Source organism: Cetorhinus maximus, chromosome 4 (genome assembly GCF_964194155.1).
Source record: "Cetorhinus maximus chromosome 4, sCetMax3.hap1.1, whole genome shotgun sequence".
Taxonomy (NCBI): domain Eukaryota; kingdom Metazoa; phylum Chordata; class Chondrichthyes; order Lamniformes; family Cetorhinidae; genus Cetorhinus; species Cetorhinus maximus.
Genome location: NC_135882.1, coordinates 37,532,566 through 37,548,052, shown reverse-complemented (window position 1 = coordinate 37,548,052; position 15,487 = coordinate 37,532,566). Strand labels below are relative to the sequence as shown.

The following is a 15,487-nucleotide window of genomic DNA, read 5'->3' as shown; positions in this document are numbered from 1 at the left end:
TGAACCAGATGGGTTTTTAACAACAATCGGCAATGGTCATCATTAGATTTTTAATTCCGGATTTTAATTGAATTCAAATTCCACCATCTGCCATGGTGGGATTCGAAGCCACATTACCCTGGGTCTCTGGATTACTAGTCCAGTGACAATACCACTACGCCATCGCCTACCCCAGAGAGGTGCAGGTGAGCCATGAGATGAATGAATGAAAGGGGACTTGGCTCAAAGCACTTGCACTTTCTCAGTGTTGCTTCATGTCCCCAATGGCTGGTGCCTCCACTGTTGCAATTGAAGCAGTCTTTGATGAGGCCATCACAGGCTCCAAACCCCAGAAGACGTCAAAGAGCATCTCTGCAGCCAGAGCAGGGATCTGAGCAGTCGGCCTCTACTTCTGCTGAAGCCACATAATTTGCACCACAGAGAACTGCTAGTACAACTAAGCACAAACATTTGTAGTTGCACAAGGGTATGCAAATGGACGTATTGTGGAAAGTTCGATTGCTAAGTTTGTGTCACATATTTGGGCCACATAAATATTATGTTTCTTTACACCACTTTGAGTTATCGTCTTTGGCTGCTGCCTGACTTGTAGTCACTTGTGGTGAATGGTAGGACAAAGCTTGATTCCAAGCTATGGGTGGCCATGAAATGGATGCTCGATTGATTGCAGGACTGCTTTGTGTTGGGGGAAGCAGGGGGTGGATGGGCTTAGATAAGTGCACTGGTAGAACTTAACTGAACCTCATCATTATGCCATTATGAGGACATCCTGCATTAATTGTACATCAATTGGGTGTGTTACGAAGATGCGCTATGCAAAATATTAATTTATAATGTCATCTGTTGGATATATGTATATTGAACTTTTTGAAAAGAACATTGTGTGCTAAACAAGGGGCACTGGCCTACAGAAGCCAGTCAGGGTACAAACCTTCAATGCTCTCAACAGGAGTCAGCCCACGTGGCAACTTGTGATATGCATAGAACAGTTGTCACCTTGATTGTATGCAGTGGAAGTGAATGACCAAATATACTGGCGCAACCTCAGGCTTACATGCACAATTGGCAAACTGTTCCTTTACAGCAATCGGCCAGTCAGGAAGATGGAATCTCACCACCTGTACAGAATAACCATCGCTCCCAGAGGTCCAGTTATTCCCCAACAATGGAAATGCAGCAATAACAGTTATCACGGCAACCAGTACCACAGGCATGACACTTTCTGGACAAGGAACAATGCCCAGACGAGCAGCCAATGATAACGTGCGTGATTTAAAGACTATGTATGCAATGCAAGTGAAGAGACTGACTCGTAGAATAAAAAGTTGTTAATACATTAGAAGAGTGGCTGTACAGTGGGTAACTTGGGTAACTCATAGTTACACATGATTGTGCATGCAAACTTGTCTTTTGTTCATTTTGAAAAGGGGGATGTTTGGATTTGAAATGCAGCAGTACTGCAAGTCCTTGCTGTACCACGAGGGAGGCTCAGTAAGCTGCCATCTTGCAATCAGTCCAATAAAGACCTCTCACTGAGCCAGACACTGAGAAAGCACTGCAGCCTTTGAACTCTGGACAAAATTCATGGTCCCTGTCAACTTCATAGCCACTGGCAATACTGCCCTTTCTCCACATTCAGCCTGCAAGACATGACTGATTTCTGTGAGCACCTCCTTTGTAAAACAGAGACAAAGCACACACTATGTACTTAGGTTGAGGTAAGAGAAATGCTCCTTGAAGAGCCCGATTGGATAAGGTCTTCTACTAAGAACTCTTTCTCCTCCACTTCCCTCTGTGTGCAATTTTTCCTTTCCAATGCTGCCATTGCTCAATTTTCCTTTCACGTTGTAGGCCAAAGGGCCAAAAAACATAGCACTATCAAATATTTGAAGTTAGAACCAAGGCCTTCGCCATGTGCAGCACCACTCCCTGTTAACTTCAAAAACTTTGAACAGCACTAGGAAACTCGTAGTAGTTCTACAAACGCGGACAAAGCCAGGAAAAATCAACCAGCGATGAACTGGCAAGTAGTTGATTTGATAGCGCTGGCGTTCACCCTGCTACTGAACGGAAGTTCAGATGTGTGTATTTAAGAGAGGTGTTAGTTGGTGTGGAGAGATTGAAAATGACAGTGCTCACGTCATATTTCTGATGCATGTTCCAAACATCTAGGCTGATACTCTTAACAAAATGGCGCAGACCGGGCTGGCAATATCTGCATGCAGTACCAATACTGTTTTAGTGCTAAAATGGCACCCATGATACTGAAAGTATAGGTGCCAGAAACTGACCCTTGTGATCTAGTTTTCCAGACAGCTAAAGATAATTCATCAATAGCCCAGAGGAACAGGCTATTTTGAAATGAAAGTGTCAAAAACCATAAATTGAAAGATTATTAGTAAAGGTACAATGTATGCGCTTCATAATTGTGGGGAAATCATTTCAAGCAGACTTTGCAGCACAGCCTCCTGTTTCTGAAGCAAATTTGTGTAGGTCTTTATCTTCTTCATTTGGGATGGCAATCCTGCAAGATCTTCTGAAATCAATGGCATGAAAATCAAATAGGTTCAATGAAGGGCAGCAATTACTAATCTTGTAAAGAAGATGAAAATCTACCCCAAGCTGTTATGACCTGGAGTGCATTACCTAAAAATGTGTTGGAAGCAGAAACAATAAGAATTTTCAAAAAGAAATTGGGCATGCTTTGAAAAGGAAGGACTATTGGGAAAGACCAGGGGAGTGCAACTAATTGAATAGTTCTTTCAAAGAGGCATGACGGACAGTATAGCCTCCTTCTGTGCTATATCATTTATTAAGCCTGCAGGAAATAGTTTATCAATAAAAGGTTGCAAGAAAGGCTTTAGAAATATCTACTGTTCAGTTTGAATGTCACTCTGATTTTTCTGATACCGGTGTGATGTTGAATCTTAACCTAGACAAACACTAATTGATAAAATTGCCAATGATGCATCAGAGAATATTTTTCTGAGATTCGAGTTAACTGCTGACTACTGTGACAGAGAAAGCTTTACTCCATATGTGATGTATACATTTAATGTTGCTGGATTCAACAAGTGGGAAACAATTCAAGTTCCGAGCACTGATGGCCCACATCACATTATGCACAAAAAAGACCTCCCTATAAATGTTACTTTTTAAAAATGAGCATTTAGTTTTTTGTGCTTATCCATTCTTTCATTGAGAAACCTGGGTGAAAAGTCATGCCGTTAGAAAAGAATAGGAGAAAGAGATAAGGTGAAGAATACATTTGTTATCTTTAATTAATTCCTCATATTGTCACTTCCAGGAAGATTACTTGGTAACAGATGATCTACTGGTGGATTACTTCAATAAATTCCTCAGTCTGTTCGTAAGTGATTTCTTGATGAAATAGTAGTATAATGCTCTGTAATTTATGCTGATTGTCATAGGTATGGGAGTTACACTGTTCCTTTACTCCAATTATGAAAGTTATATAAGCAGATCAACCATGGTGGTTGCAGAATGTGGTTTTCCAGATCCTTCCCTGTTTGTCTTGGAATGACCTGTGCCATTTTTAAAGATTTGCTGTAGATTTTACAAAATAATACTTTTCTATTTAGCACCTTTGTGTATAGTTACATTGCAAATTTGAAGTGTAGTCATTTTTACTTCCTATTAAATCTTAAATTTGCATTGTAAATCCATAGTCAGGGCTCAACCTGAATAAAGTTTAATAGGAATCCTCTGGAGAGGTTTGGCTCATGCAGCTTTAGTTTGACACTACATATAATGTAAACCCAGTGCAGTTTCAAACAAAGTGACCATTTCATAAACCTATCTGAACTTAATGTGGAGAGCCGAGATTCTCCATTACCCTGTTCCATTAACATTTACGTTTTTAACTTCTAGGAGCGATTTTTTAGATGTCTTCAGAGCTCGCTTCTAAACAGTTGAGCAGAAACTAAAGAATATAAATAGCAGTCCTGCTTTTGCAAGAGCCTGAATCTGAATCAAGAATAAATCAGGAGATCAACATAAAAAACAAAAAAAATACACCCTGACAACGAGACAACTACACCCTCAACTTAGCCTTGCATCACTAGTAATAAAACAAAAGAAAACATTAGTAATATTTGAAAATGAAACTGTGATGGAAAGCTTTATGTGAGAAATGATCCACTGGGGCCCCAGATCGCCCCATCACATAGGGTGGATTCGTCTCATATTTGCGGTCATTTTACCCGCTGGCCGCATTGGCGGGTTTTCATGCCATATCGTCCTAAACCTGCCGCATTAGTTATATATTTCCATGGCGGGCAGGCCATCACCTCGCTGCTTCACATCGGGTGATATATTTAAAGTCCAGCCGTGTGCACACATCTCAGTGCTTACAGGCCATGACTACTGCAGGGAAGATATCCATGAAAGGCAAAAAGATTGCAGCCTCCGGGTTTAGTGATGCATCACTGGAATGCCTTTTGGACACCATAGAGGCCTGCCGTGATGTCCTCTACCCCCACTCTAGCCGCAGGATGGGCAGCAGCATAACCAACCAGGCTTGGGAGACGGTGGCAGTGATGATCAGTGCCAGTGCTGAACAGAAGAGGTTGATCATCCAATGCAGACAGAGGATGAATGTTCTCAGTTGTGCAGCCAGGGTATGGTAACCATCTCATCACTAGCTCACACACTCAGGGCCAACACACATTCACTGGCATCTCACTCACTGCCAGCTCCAGGGACATACCCATTCTCACATATGTACCCTCACATGTCCATCTGGCCTCATCTCCTCTGGAGACTGCCTCCTCAGCCCTCACCATCTTGAGGCCACTTGCACACATCAACATGTGCCCTCCTTCCCCAGTACAGCCCTCATCCTGCAGCCTCTTCCCTTGCCTGAGGCCACTTCTCCCCCTTCACCAAGCAAGCCCTAGCTCTGCAGCCAAGCAAGCCAAGCAGCCATTGAAAAGCCACCCACATATGGCTGATCTGATAGATAGAGACCTGCCATGAGTCCTCCTAAAAGTGATGTAGTGCTGCCTGTGAAGCCTGGCGCTGACGACTGTAATTGCTAACCGAACCAAGGTGGGCAAACAAACCTTGATGTCCCGAGCAAACTACAGCCCACTAGGTGCACATCGCTTGTGTTGTGAAACATGCCAGGGTGTTTTCTCGCCGACGCGGGCGGACGATCCAACGGGCTGGGGAGGAAACGATTCCGGTGGGCAGGCCTAATAATGATATGTTAATGTATTACAATGAGGCTCCCAACGTCTGATGGTGGAGAACACAGCCCCCCATTGGTGGGCTGAGCGGATGATTGCGAACTTATTTCACGCCGTTGTGAAACCAATCGCGCCATGTTGATCGCTCACGCCACTGAGCATGGTGGGCACGGAAAAACCCGGCCAAAGATAACGGTATAGTGAAATGGGAAGCAGCAGATTGTGGAGCACAAGCCTGTTTATATTGCCTCCTTTTAGTTATGTCCAAGCTGACACAATGGAAGATAAAAATACATCCCTTGGCATTAATCAGAGTTGTTCCATATTGATTTATTTCTTGTGTTAAATCAAAGATAAAAGGTACTTGCAAATGCAAGTAACTTAGCAAAGACTGGCCAAACAATCTTAATCAGAGAGAGGTGTACATTTCACTTGGCCAGCTGGCTTTAAAATAAAGACAAAATAAATCTTAACGAATACTGAAATCCCCCATTGAAAGCATGTTCTAAGAACTCATTTTCATTTTAGTGAAGTTTGTAAATTATGGGAGTTCCCAAATAGCATTGCCTCCATTTTTTGTTTTAACATGGTTAGCTCACATGCTCTGTCGTCTGCTTCGCTCGCTACCTCTCCCCTCCCCTCAATCCCTCCTGCTCACTGCTTCCCTCTCTGGACCCTCCTCTTCGCCACTTCCATCACCCGACACTCCGAGCCACTTCCCTCTCCTGACCCTCCTGCTCGCCGCTTCCCTCTCCGGACCCTCCTGCTCGCCGCTTCCCTCTCCCGACCCTCCTGCTACCCGCTTCCATCATCCGACCCTCCCGCGCGCCGCTTCCCTTTCCCGACCCTCCCGCTCGCCGCTTCCCTCTTCCGACCCTCCCGCTCGCCGCTTCCCTTTCCCGACCCTCCCGCGCGCCGCTTCCCTTTCCCGACCCTCCCGCTCGCCGCTTCCCTCTTCCGACCCTCCCGCTCGCCGCTTCCCTCTCCCGACCCTCCTGCTCGCCGCTTCCCTCTCCCAACCCTCCTGCTCGCCGCTTCCATCATCCGACCCTCCTGCTCGCTGCTTCCCTTTCCCGACCTTCCCGCTCGCCGCTTCCCTTTCCCGACCCTCCTGCTCGCCGCTTCCCTTTCCCGACCCTCCTGCTCGCCGCTTCCCTTTCCCGACCCTCCTGCTCGCCGCTTCCCTCTCCCAACCCTCCTGCTCGCCGCTTCCATCATCCGACCCTCCTGCTCGCTGCTTCCCTCTCCCGACCTTCCCGCTCGCCGCTTCCCTTTCCCGACCCTCCTGCTCACCGCTTCCCTCTCCCGACCCTCCTGCTCGCCGCTTCCCTCTCCGGACCCTCCTGCTCGCCGCTTCCCTCTCCCAACCCTCCTGCTCGTCGCTTCCCTCTCCCGACCCTCCTGCTCGCCGCTTCCCTCTCCCGACCCTGCTGCTCGCTGCTTCCCTTTCCCGACCCTCCTGCTCGCCGCTTCCCTCTCCCGACCCTGCTGCTCGCTGCTTCCCTTTCCCGACCCTCCTGCTCGCCGCTTCCCTCTCCCGACCCTGCTGCTCGCCGCTTCCCTCTCCCGACCTTCCCGCTCGCTGCTTCCCTCTCCCGACCCTCCTGCTCGCCGCTTCCCTTTCCCGACCCTCCTGCTCGCTGCTTCCCTTTCCCGACCCTCCTGCTTGCCGCTTCCCTCTCCGGACCCTCCTGCTCGCCGCTTCCCTTTCCCGACCTTCCTGCTTGCCGCTTCCCTCTCCGGACCCTCCTGCTCGTCGCTTCCCTTTCCCGACCTTCCTGCTCGCCGCTTCCCTCTCGGGACCCTCCTGCTCGCATATTCCCTCTCCGAACCCTCCTGCTCGCCGCTTCCCTTTCCCGACCTTCCTGCTCACCGCTTCCCTCTCCGGACCCTCATGCTCGCCGCTTCCCTTTCCCGACCCTCCTGCTCGCCGCTTACCTCTCCGGACCCTCCTGCTCGCTGCTTCCCTTTCCCGACCTTCCTGCTCGCCGCTTCCCTCTCCCGACCCTCCTGCTCGCCGCTTCCCTCTCCCGACCCTGCTGCTCGCCGCTTCCCTCTCTGGACCCTCCTGCTCGCCGCTTCCCTCACCCGACCCTCCTGCTCGCCGCTTCCCTCTCCCGACCCTCCTGCTCGCCGCTTCCCTCTCCCGACCCTCCTGCTCGCCGCTTCCCTCTCCCGACCTTCCTGCTCGCCGCTTCCCTCTCCCGACCTTCCTGCTCGCCGCTTCCCTCTCCCGACCTTCCTGCTCGCCGCTTCCCTCTCCGGACCCTCCTGCTCGTCGCTTCGCTCTCCCGACCCTCCTGCTCGCCGCTTCCCTCTCCCGACCCTCCTGCTCGCATATTCCCTCTCCGGGCCCTCCTGCTCGCCGCTTCCCTCTCCGGGCCCTCCTGCTCGCCGCTTCCCTCTCCGGACCCTCCTGCTCGCCGCTTCCCTCTCCGGACCCTCCTGCTCGCCGCTTCCCTCTCCGGACCCTCCTGCTCGCCGCTTCCATCATCCGACACTCCTGCTCGCTGCTTCCCTCTCCCGACCCTCCCGCTCGCCGCTTCCATCATCCGACACTCCTGCTCGCTGCTTCCCTATCCCGACCTTCCCGCTCGCCGCTTCCCTCTCCGGACCCTCCCTCTCGCCGCTTTCCTCTCCCGACCCTCCCGCTCGCCGCTTCCCTCTCCCGACCCTCCTGCTCGCCGCTTCCCTCTCCCGACCTTCCTGCTCGCCGCTTCCCTCTCCGGACCCTCCTGCTCGTCGCTTCGCTCTCCCGACCCTCCTGCTCGCCGCTTCCCTCTCCCGACCCTCCTGCTCGCATATTCCCTCTCCGGGCCCTCCTGCTCGCCGCTTCCCTCTCCGGGCCCTCCTGCTCGCCGCTTCCCTCTCCGGACCCTCCTGCTCGCCGCTTCCCTCTCCGGACCCTCCTGCTCGCCGCTTCCCTCTCCGGACCCTCCTGCTCGCCGCTTCCATCATCCGACACTCCTGCTCGCTGCTTCCCTCTCCCGACCCTCCCGCTCGCCGCTTCCATCATCCGACACTCCTGCTCGCTGCTTCCCTATCCCGACCTTCCCGCTCGCCGCTTCCCTCTCCGGACCCTCCCTCTCGCCGCTTTCCTCTCCCGACCCTCCCGCTCGCCGCTTCCCTCTCCCGACCCTCCTGCTCGCCGCTTCCCTCTCCCGACCCTCCTGCTCGCCGCTTCCCTCTCCGGACCCTCCTGCTCGCCGCTTCCCTCTCCGGACCCTCCTGCTCGTCGCTCCCCTCTCCGGACCCTCCTGCTCGCCGCTTCCATCACCCGTCCCTCCCGCTCGCCGCTTCCCTCTCCGGACCCTCCCGCTCGCATATTCCCTCTCCGGACCCTCCTGCTCACATATTCCCTCTCCGGACCCTCCCGCTCGCCGCTTCCCTCTCCGGACCCTCCTGCTCGCCGCTTCCCGCTTGCTTCCCCCTACTCCCCACCCCCCCAGGTACTGCTTCCCAGTCACTCCATCCCTTAGCACCCTCAATCCCTCCCATGACCCTCCTACTCGCCACATCAATCTCCTCACACTCCCACTTGCAGCCTCTATCATGTCCTTGCTGCCCCCTACCATTCACAGCTTTCTTCTCCTGATGCCTCTTTTTAGGAACACTTTAGGAGTGCTGAACGAGGGATAGCTAACTGTAACACAATCACATGTCGAATTTCTTAAGTATTAAAACCAGGTAATTTCTAGAAATTGTTGCAGTCAACTAGGTGCTAATTATAGTCATTACTTAAGAGATAAAGTAAAGATTGACTTCTGATATTAAAGGAAAGCCACTTCATACGTAGCAGTATATCTGTTTCTCTTATTTTATGATTGATTAAGAAGGGGAAAATAGAGTACGGAAGCAAGCTTGCGGGGACCATAAAAACTGACTGTAAAAGTTTCTATAGGTATGTGAAGAGAAAAAGATTGATGAAGACAAATGTAGGTCCCTTACAGTTTGAAACAGGAGAATTTATAACAGGGAACAAAGAAATGGCTGACCAACTAAATACATACTTTGGTTCTGTCTTCACAAAGGAGGACACAAATAACATACCAGAAATGTTGGGGAACACAGGGTTTAGTGGGACGGAGGAACTGAAAGAAATCAGTATTAGTAAGGAAATGGGGCTGGGGAAATTGATGGGATTGAAGGCCGATAAATCCCCAGGGCCTGATAATCTACATCCCAGAATACTTAAGGAAGTGGCCCGAAAAAAAGTGGATGCATTAGTGGTCATCTTCCAAGATTCTATAGACTCCGGAACAGTTCCTACAGATTGGAGGGTAGCTAATGTAACCCCACTATTCAAAAAGGGGGGTAGAGAGAAAATGGAATTGTAGACCAGTCAGCCTGTCGTTCTAGAGTCCATTACAAAATATTTAATAGCTGAGCACTTGGAAAACAGTGGCAGAATCGGACAGAGTCAGCATGGATTTATGAAATGGAAATCATGCTTGACAAATCTACTGGAATTTTTTGAGAATGTAAGTAGTAGAGTTGATGAGGGGGAGCCAGTGGATGTGGTTTATTTGGACTTTCAGAAGGCTTTCAACAAAGTCCCACATGAGAGATTAGGGTGTAAAATTAAAGCATATGGGATTGGGGGTAGTGTACTGAGATGGATAGAAAACTGGTTGGCAGACAGGAAACAAAGAGTAGGAATAAATGGGTCTTTTTCCGAATAGCAGGCAGTGACTAGTGGGGTACCGCAGGGATCGATGCTGGGACTCCAGTTATTCACAATATAAATGATTTAGATGAGGGAGCTAAGTGTAATATCTCCAAATTTGCAGATGACACAAAGCTGGGTGGGAGGGTGAGCTGTGAGGAGGATGCAGAGATGCTTCAGTGTGATTTGGACAAGCTGAGTGAATGGGCAAATGCATGGCAGATGCAGTATAATGTGGATAAATGTGAGGTTATCCACTTTGGTAGCAAAAACAGGAAGGCAGATTATTATCTGAATGACTATAAATTGTGAGAGGGGAATGTGCAACGAGACCTGGATGTCCTCATACACCAGTCGCTGAAGGTAAGCATGCAGGTGCAGCAGGCGGTAAAGAAGGCAAATGGTATGTTGGCCTTCATAGTGAAGAGGATTCGAGTACAGGAGCAGGGATATTTTGCTGCAATTATACAGGGAGACCACACCTGGAATATTGTGTGCAGTTTTGGTCTCCTTATCTGAGGAATGATGCGCTTGCCATAGAGGGAGTGCAGCGAAGATTTACCAGACTGACATTTGAGGAGAGATTGAGTCGGTTAGGATTATATTCGCTGGAGTATATAATTCAGAAGAATGAGGGGGGATCTCATAGAAACCTATAAAATTTAACAGGTCTAGACAGGGTCGATGCAGGAAGGATGTTCCTGATGGTGGGGGAGTCCAGAACCAGGGGCCACAGTCTGAGGATACGGGGTAGACCATTTAGGACTGAGATGAGGAGAAATTTCTTCACCCAGAGAGTGGTGAGCCTTTGGAATTCGTTACCACAGAAGGTAATTGAGGCCAAAACATTGTATGTTTTCAAGAAGGAGTTAGATATAGCTGTTGGGGCAAAAGGGATCAAAGGATATGGGGAGAAAGCGGGAGCAGGCTATTGAGTTGGATGATCAGCCTTGATCATAATGAATGACGGAGCAGGCTCGAAGGGCTGAATGGCCTACTCCTGCTCCTTTTTTCTATGTTTCTATAATACAGAACTACTTGCATACCAAACAGCATTAGCAGCAAGTGATAGAGAGAGCTAAGCAATCCCACAACTGACACATCAGATTTAAGCTCTGCAGTCCTGTCACATTCAGTTGTGAATGGTGGTGGGCAATTAAACAACTCACTGGAGGATGGGGCTCCACAAATATCCCCATCCTCAATGATGGAGGAGCCTAGCACATCAGTGCAAAGAATAAGGTTGAAGCATTTGCTGCAATCTTCAGCCAGAAGTGCCGAGTGGATGATCCATCTTGACCTCCCCCAGAGGTCCCCAGCATCACAGATGCCAGTCTTCAGCCAATTCAATTCACTCCACATGATATCAAGAAATGGCTGAAGGCACTGGATCGTGCAGAGGCTATGAGCCCTGACAATATTCCGGTAATAGTACTGAAGTCTTGTGCTCCATAACTTGCCACGCCCCTAGCCAAGCTGTTCCAGTACAGCTACAACACTGGCATCTACCCAGCTATATGGAAAATTGCCCAGGTATGTCCTGTACACAAAAAGCAGGACAAATCCAACCCGGCCAATTGCCGCCCCATCAGTCTACTCTCGATCATCAGGAAAGTAATGGAAGGGATCATCAACAGCGCTAACAAGCACTTGCTTAGCAATTATCTGTTCACTCATGCCCTGTTTGGGTTCTGCCAGGGCCACCCAGCTCCTGAGTTCATTACAACCTTGGTTCAAACATGGACAAAAGAGCTGAACTCGTGAGGTGAGAGTGACTGCCCTTGACATGAAGGCCGCATTTGACTGAGTGTTGCATCAAGGATCCCTAGCAAAACAGGAGTCAGTGAGAATTGGGGAAAACTCTCTGCTGATTGGAGTCATCCCTAGCACAAAGGAAGATCATTGTTGGAGGCCAGTCATCTCAACTCAAGGACATCACTGCAGGAGTTCCTCGGGGTAGTGTCCTTGGTCCAACCATCTTCAGCTGCTTCATCAATGACCTTCCTTCCATCCTAAGGTCAGAAGTGGGAATGTTCACTGATGATTGCACGATGTTCACTATTTGCGACTCCTTAGTTACTGAAGCAGTCCATGTCCAAATACAGCAAGACCTGGACAATATCCAGGCTTGGGCTGACAACATTGGGCAAGTAACATTCACACCACACAAGTGTCAGGCAATGACCATTTCCAACAAGAGAGAATCCAACCATCACTCTTTGATGATCAATGACATTACCATCACTGAATCCCCCACTATCAACATCCTGGGGGTTATCATTGACCGGAAACTGAACTGGACTAGCATATAAATACTGTGGCTACAAGAGCAGATCAGAGGCTAGGAACTGTGCGATGAGTAATTCATCACATGACTCCCCAAAGCCTGTCCACAAGGCACAAGTTAGGAGTGTGATGGAACACACTCCACTTGCCTAGATGAGTGCAGTTCCTACAACACTCGAGAAGCTTGACACAGTCCAGGACAAATCAGCCAGCTTGACTGGCACCTTATCCACAAACATTGACTCCCTCCACGCACAGTAGCAGCAGTGTGTGCCACCTACAAGATGCACTGCAGGAATTCACCAAGGCTCCTGAGACAGCACCTTCCAAACCCATGACCACTACCATCTAGAAGGACAAGGGCAGAACAAGGGAATACCACCATCTGGAAGTTCCCCTCGAAGTCACTCACCATCCTGACCTTGAAATATATCGCCGTTCCTTCACTGTTACTGGGTGAAAATCCTGGAAAAGCCTCCTTAACTGCACTGTGGGTGTACCTACACCACATGGACTGCAGTGGTTCAAGAAGGTAGCACACCACCACTTTCTCAAGGGCAACTCGGGATGGGCAATAAATGCTGGCCCAGCCAATGAATCCTGTGAATGAATAAAAAAAAAGAGAGACTGAAGTAAAGACTCAAGCACATGCTGGGGGGAGAGGGGTGGCGAGGGAAGCAGCCATGTACTTGGAAAAGCTTGTCAAACGTGAGAATTCTTCTGCAGCTGAGACTGTTTAGCTGCAGCTCCATTGACATGCTTAGTTCGGCCTCTGAAGCTTTTCTGCCCACTCAAGCAATGCAAAAGCATGAAAGTGCTAGCAAATGCTCCAGAACTTTTCACCTCTCAGGCACAGACTGCAAATTAATGTGAGTTTTAGGGGGCAGCAGAGCAATAGGCCGACTGGGCAAGTCATATAGTCCCCTTGCAAAAGGCGGCCATGGCACAGTCACTGGCGGAGGCGTTCACAGCCCTGCAATGTCTGTCATTAAGGTTTGGACCAGTTTGCATTATGGTTCAAGCTACCAGCACAGCCTTGCAGTGTGGGTTTGGAGAATGCCTAAGTTGAGAGCACAGCATGCAGTCCAATGGCTGAAGTTGTCGCCAATCGATCAAGTGGAGTGGGGCGGAGATGGGTGGGGTTTCGGACAGCCAATGAGCACACTACGCACTGGCCATCCAAGTGGTGGCCAGCACTTTGCTGCATGCGTGAAGGGGCCTTCAGACTTAAGCAAGAGAGATTCTTCGGACACGTATACTAACCCACACGTCTCTTTGATCCTGCAGGAGGAGGACATCAGGACCATGGAGCCTGATGATTTAGCAGTATGCCTCATGGCTTACAGGTACCAGAGAGGCAGAAGGAGAGAGTGGCAGAGGTCCCTGGCTTGGCAAAGGGATGAGCACCTCTCTCATAATGAAGGGGCAGCCGGGCCTGCTGCGTGTGTAACTGAAGATGCACAGCGAGCCCTCGCTCGGAGGCGCCTCGCTAGACCCATTGCCTTCCTCTGTACCACAACATTCTGCAGTCTCTCTCCATTTATATAATATTCTGATTTTCTTTTCTTCCTGCCAAAATGGACAACCTCGCATTTTTCCACATTATACTCCATCTGCTAAATTTTTTCCCACTCACTTAACATCTGTATCCCACAACAACTGGATCTTTCCACTTGCATTCCCAAGTTTCTCTCCAAATCCGAAGAGATGTGCTTAACCCTAGCAGCGGGCAGACAACACAGCCTTTGGGAATGACGCTTTCCGCTGTAGAGAACAGTATCTATTCTCCTACTACTGCTACTCCCCTCTCTTGAATGGCCCTGTGTACCATGGTGCTGTGGTCAGTTTGCGCATCCTCCCTGTAGTCACTGCTCTCGTCCAGGTACGCTGTCAGAACCAGGAGCCTGTGGACAGATTGAGTTGACTAAGGCTTCAACAGTGCCACCTTCTGGATCCCATACCTCCTTCTTTCTCTGATCATGGACTTAATCTGATGTATGTAACCTAAGGCATGTGACTGCCTCCTGAAATAAAGTGTCCCTCCCTGATGCATCACCGTGTCCAAAGCCCGGACTCCAGCTAATCAATTCAGAGCCGAAGTTCCTTTAGTTGCAGACACTTATGGGAGATGTGGTTGCTGTGGATCACACTAGTGTTTATCAGCTCCCCCATCTTACAGCTGCAACACATCACCTGCCACAATATCTTTATTGTATTTTATTTAACTAATTAAGGTTTCATGTTTAGAAATATCACTCAATGATTATTTGTAGTTATATTAAGTGGTTTATCTATTTAGACTTTAAATTTAATACTGTACTTATAGCTCTCCATTACTGTCCATTACAGAGATACTGAGTGGCAAGGCCATAGAGGGATTTGGAAACAAGGATGAGCATTTTATAATCAAGGTGTTGCTTGACTGGGAGCCAGTGTAGGTCAGTGAACACAGGTGTGCTAGGGGAATTGGACTGCCTGCGGGTTAAGACGCAGGTAGCAGAGTTTTGGATGACCTCAAGTTTATGGAGGGTTATGTGAGACTAACCAGGAGTGCATTTGAATTGTCAAGTCTGCAGGTAACAAAGACACACATGAGATTTTCAGCAGCAAATGAGCTGAGAGAGGGGAATGTCAGGCAATGAAGGTGGAAATACCCTTCATGATGGCATGAATATGAGTTTGGAAGCTCATCACAGGATTAAATGTAGAATCATAGAGTGGTCATAGAATCATTACAGCACAGAAGGAGATAATTCAGTGCGTCGTTTCTGTGCTGGCCTTCTGAAGGAGCTGTTCACACACTGCCACTCCCCTGTCTTTTCCCTGTGGATCTGCACATTTTTCATTTTCAGGTAATGATTCAATTCCTTTTGAAAGCCTCAACTGACCCTCCCTCCCCCACACTCTCATGCAATGCATTCCAGATTCTAACCACTCCGAATCACATAATCAGAGAATTGTTACAACACAGAACCAGGCCACTCGGCCCGTCATGTCTGCGCCAGCTTCCGAATGAGCAATTCACCTAGTGCCACTCCCTGGCCTTCTGCCCATAACACTGCATATTCTTCCTTTTCAGATAATCCAATTCCCACTTGAATGCCTCGATTGACCCTGCCTCCACCATACTCTCAGGTAGCACATTTCAGATCTTAACCACTCGCTGCGTGAAAGTTTCTCCTTATACACCCTTTGCTTTTTTTGCCAATTACCTTAAGTCTATGTTCTCTTGTTCTTGATTCTTCGACCAGTGGGAACAGTTTTTTCCTATCTACTCTGTCCAGACACCTCGTGATTTTGAATACTTCTATCAAATTTCCTCTCA

At 49.0% G+C, this 15,487-nt stretch overlaps 1 protein-coding gene across 1 annotated transcript in view; it reads left to right on the top strand.

Moving 5' to 3' along the window:
• Window positions 1–15,487, top strand: part of LOC144679416 (regulator of G-protein signaling 22-like) — a 141,110-nt gene that overhangs the window by 53,307 nt on the left and 72,316 nt on the right. Inside the window, exon 3 of the mRNA XM_078539773.1 lies at window positions 3,308–3,370. Within this exon, the coding sequence (XP_078395899.1) occupies window positions 3,308–3,370 (63 nt within the window). The remainder of the gene's footprint in view (window positions 1–3,307; window positions 3,371–15,487) is intronic.